The 1,485-nt window shown below is 38.5% G+C and overlaps 1 protein-coding gene across 1 annotated transcript in view; it reads right to left on the minus strand.

Moving 5' to 3' along the window:
• Nucleotides 1-1,485, minus strand: part of def8 (differentially expressed in FDCP 8 homolog) — a 14,242-nt gene extending 12,757 nt beyond the window's left edge. The window contains exons 1-2 of the mRNA XM_015038648.1: nucleotides 1,348-1,485; nucleotides 549-671 (exon numbers count right to left, since the gene is read on the minus strand). Coding sequence (XP_014894134.1) covers nucleotides 549-657 — 109 coding nt within the window. The 5' untranslated portion in view covers nucleotides 658-671; nucleotides 1,348-1,485. The remainder of the gene's footprint in view (nucleotides 1-548; nucleotides 672-1,347) is intronic.

Consider the following 1,485-nt stretch of genomic DNA (forward strand, 5'->3'; position numbering starts at 1 on the left):
GCTGGAGGATTGATTTTTTTCAGGCAGACCTGTGAAGACGCTGCTGCAGTAATCGATGCGACTAAAGATAAACGCATGACTCTTCAGTCGATTCAGTAACATGCCATGATCAACGGTGTCAAAAGCTGCACTGAGGTCCGACAGAACCTTAGTGCAGGTTCTGTTGGACCTCTGTATTTTATTTATTCAACACTGTGGTTCTTCCACAGTCTGTGTTTATATGGATGTCATTGAACACCTTGACTAGGGCAGTCTCCACATTAAAAAGCATTAAAAACAGCATTAAAAACAACTGGGGAATTCTTGAAGAAAATAAGATGATGCATGACAAGCAGACAAACCAAACATAAGTCCAAATCTGTATCCTGATAAGTGATGAGTAAAACAAGAAAGGTTTTTGGTGTTAAACTGTAATTAAATCACTTTCTTTACCAGAAGAAAAAAAACTGTTAACATTTCTCTTATAACTTGTTTTTGTCTCATAATTACATATTTTGTTTATACTTGTGTTTTTCTACATAGCTGTGATTAAAAATAATTTTCTTTACCATGTTGCTGGGTTGCCTTCCCTCCTTCAGGTTGATCTTCCTCTTCTCCACGATCAAAGGGATTGAGGCGAGTTTGACGGAAATGTGCAAGTTTTTCATCATACTCCATTTTATTGGCTACATCTAAGAGAGACAAAAACCAATCAAAGTGACACACAGGCAGTCAAATTCACTTTCCTGATCTTGATAGAGTTAGTTTATAGTGGAAGCTGGCTAGCTAATGTGCCCACTTGCTAACTGTACAAAAATGTCCTGCTTCTTTAGAAAATACCACGTCAGTTAAACCCTAATTATGATTTCAACAATCCAGAAAACTAAAGTAGTAAAGTATGAATGCTTTAGATTCATAGAACTGCATGGGTGGTACCGTTATAGGTGTCTGTTAAAATTGTTAAAAGCTCAATCAAAGAAGGAATGACTAAAAATGAATGGCAATGACAATGCTTGTCATACCAAGAACTAATTTGCATGTGTTCTCTATTTCTTCTCAGAATCTGCAACAGGCATGAGTTCAGAAAATGAAAAACAGCTTAAAGCTTGGAGTCAGTGCAAGTAGACGCTTCATCACGTCATTATAACCAATCAGGACTCCAGCTGAATGGTCACCTAAAGCCACACTTCACATATTACTGCCGAAAATAATCTTGAGCATTGAAAACAACAGGTTTCAGCCATCCTACCACCATGAAATGGCAAATAAACACCACCCCGGCTAAGGCTAACGAGCTAACCAGCTTCAAAAAGGCAATGCGTTCTTCTGTTGTTTTGATACCAAGAGAGAGTGTGTATAAAAGCTTACCCCGTTCTTTACCGTGTCAACATCAGACAACAAGCAGCTGGTAAGGCGTATTTTGTAGCGCCTAATATTAACATGGGCAGCTCTCGGTGTGTTGTTTTGCCCCTGTCATCAGCAACATCACACGAAGTGTAAATTTAC

This window comes from Poecilia latipinna, unplaced genomic scaffold (genome assembly GCF_001443285.1).
Source record: "Poecilia latipinna isolate Pla-1442-1.1 unplaced genomic scaffold, P_latipinna-1.0 Scaffold448, whole genome shotgun sequence".
Taxonomy (NCBI): domain Eukaryota; kingdom Metazoa; phylum Chordata; class Actinopteri; order Cyprinodontiformes; family Poeciliidae; genus Poecilia; species Poecilia latipinna.